At 36.4% G+C, this 1,549-nt stretch overlaps 1 protein-coding gene across 1 annotated transcript; it reads right to left on the bottom strand.

Moving 5' to 3' along the window:
• Nucleotides 1-757: 757 nt before the first annotated feature.
• On the bottom strand, nt 758-1,532 carry LOC111396462 (early nodulin-like protein 2). Its single transcript, XM_023022894.1, has 2 exons — nt 1,342-1,532; nt 758-1,257 (listed from the first exon to the last, which is right to left on the bottom strand). The coding sequence occupies exons 1-2, from the start codon at nt 1,505-1,507 to the stop codon at nt 800-802; spliced, it is 624 nt and encodes a 207-aa protein (XP_022878662.1). The 5' UTR covers nt 1,508-1,532; the 3' UTR covers nt 758-799.
• Nucleotides 1,533-1,549: the final 17 nt, after the last annotated feature.

Here is a 1,549-nt window from a genome sequence, read left to right as displayed (position 1 = left end):
ACTTTTTTATTTTTAAATTCTGTAGTTGCTCCACGCCCCCCCTCTCAAGTGTATGTTTCTTGCTTACTCTCAATGAGTGTTCCTTTTTTAGTTTATCTGATTATCCGCTTGTTAGTGAAATGAATTATTGAGAGAGAAAGGTTTCAAACATAGAAGAATCTTCACAGTCTCTAAATTCATTTTGGACATTTTGAAGAAGTAAAAATCGTAAGCAACGGTGGAGTTTTCAGGTTTAAGATCATAGTTCACGTGTTGGATCTTTGTAGTCTTTGGAGGTCTAATATTCGATTTTGTTCATCGTGTATGATATTTGATTGTAATTAATAAGTGACTTATTTTCTTTTTTCTTTTTCTTTTTCTTTTTTTTTTTTTAGTACCTTATATTTGGTTGTGTATGGTTTTGAAGGTTTAATGTGATTGGGAAGATGAGGATCTCATTGAAATTAGTATTTTTGATGGAGGATTTTTTTGGAGTTCAAGATCTTTACAATTTCGAAGTTTAGCCTCTTAGGCATAATTGGGTTTGTTCATCGGCTTATGATGTATAAAAATTAGATGTTTACATTAACGAATTATAGATTGCAATTTTCAATTTTAGTTTGGCACAAAACCCTTCCATCCTAGACTTCTTACAAAGTATGAAAAACCTTAAACTACAATTGTAGTAGTGTATTAATTTATTTTCATTAATTTTATATATATAGAGTCTGAATATTTAAAAGCTCAAAACATAAATAAAAAAAATTACAATCGAAACTAAACACCCAAGAAACAGCCAAGAAAACCCTAACAACAATATTTAAGAAGAGACAATAAATCCACCAAAACCCAAGCTTAAGACAAGTGAAGCTGTTGACACCAGTACAACCGATGGAGTAAATGTTGGTGGTGAAGCAAATGAATGATGTGGCGGCGGTGCAACGGGTGGATGGGATGGGCCGTCAATATCGGTGGTTGGAGCCGGTGCTGGGGCGTTGGCAGGTGGTTTAGCCGCCGAAGATGGTGAAGGAGCGTGGCGGGTGGAGGGTGAAGGAGCATGTGGTGGCGTTCTCACAGCCAAGACAACAATGACAAGCTTTTGGCCTCTATAGCAGTTGGTTTTGTTCCCAGTGATGAAATAGAAAGGCCCTGATCGATCAAATTTGAAGATCGAAACGCCACCTTCCATTTTCACCTCTGGATTATTGGTGTTGCAGTTGTCAAAATCTTCTTTATTCACTTCCAGCACAGAATCCGTTCCTTTCTCGTATTTGAACACTAAAAATAAAGCACGAAAAAAAAAACCTCATCAATCACGTCAAAACAAAAACAAAAGATCGAACAACTGATAAAAAAACATACAGAGGGTATCGTTAACTCGAAATCTCAATCGTTGAGCCCAGTGAGTGTAACTCTCAGAAGGGTTTACTACCCAACCATCTTTGCCTCCTACATTCAATTGATAACCATTTGTAAAAACTGCCAACAGTATTATTAGAACAAGGGAAGTATATATCTGTGCAGCCATTGAGGTTCTTTTGAAGAAACGGAAGTGAGAGAGAGAGAGAGA

Source organism: Olea europaea, chromosome 6, assembly GCF_002742605.1.
Source record: "Olea europaea var. sylvestris chromosome 6, O_europaea_v1, whole genome shotgun sequence".
Taxonomy (NCBI): domain Eukaryota; kingdom Viridiplantae; phylum Streptophyta; class Magnoliopsida; order Lamiales; family Oleaceae; genus Olea; species Olea europaea.
The sequence above is the reverse complement of the archived record's forward strand: the minus strand, read 5'-3'. Positions and strand labels throughout refer to the sequence as shown.

Excerpts from the sequence above, each read along its gene's own strand:
- LOC111396462 (XM_023022894.1), bottom strand. The coding sequence starts at position 1,507 with ATGGCTGCACAGATATATACTTCCCTTGTTCTAATAATACTGTTGGCA. Across the intron at positions 1,258-1,341 it reads TCGAGTTAACGATACCCTCT|TGTTCAAATACGAGAAAGGA; the intron begins GTATGTTTTTTT and ends CTTTATTTTTAG.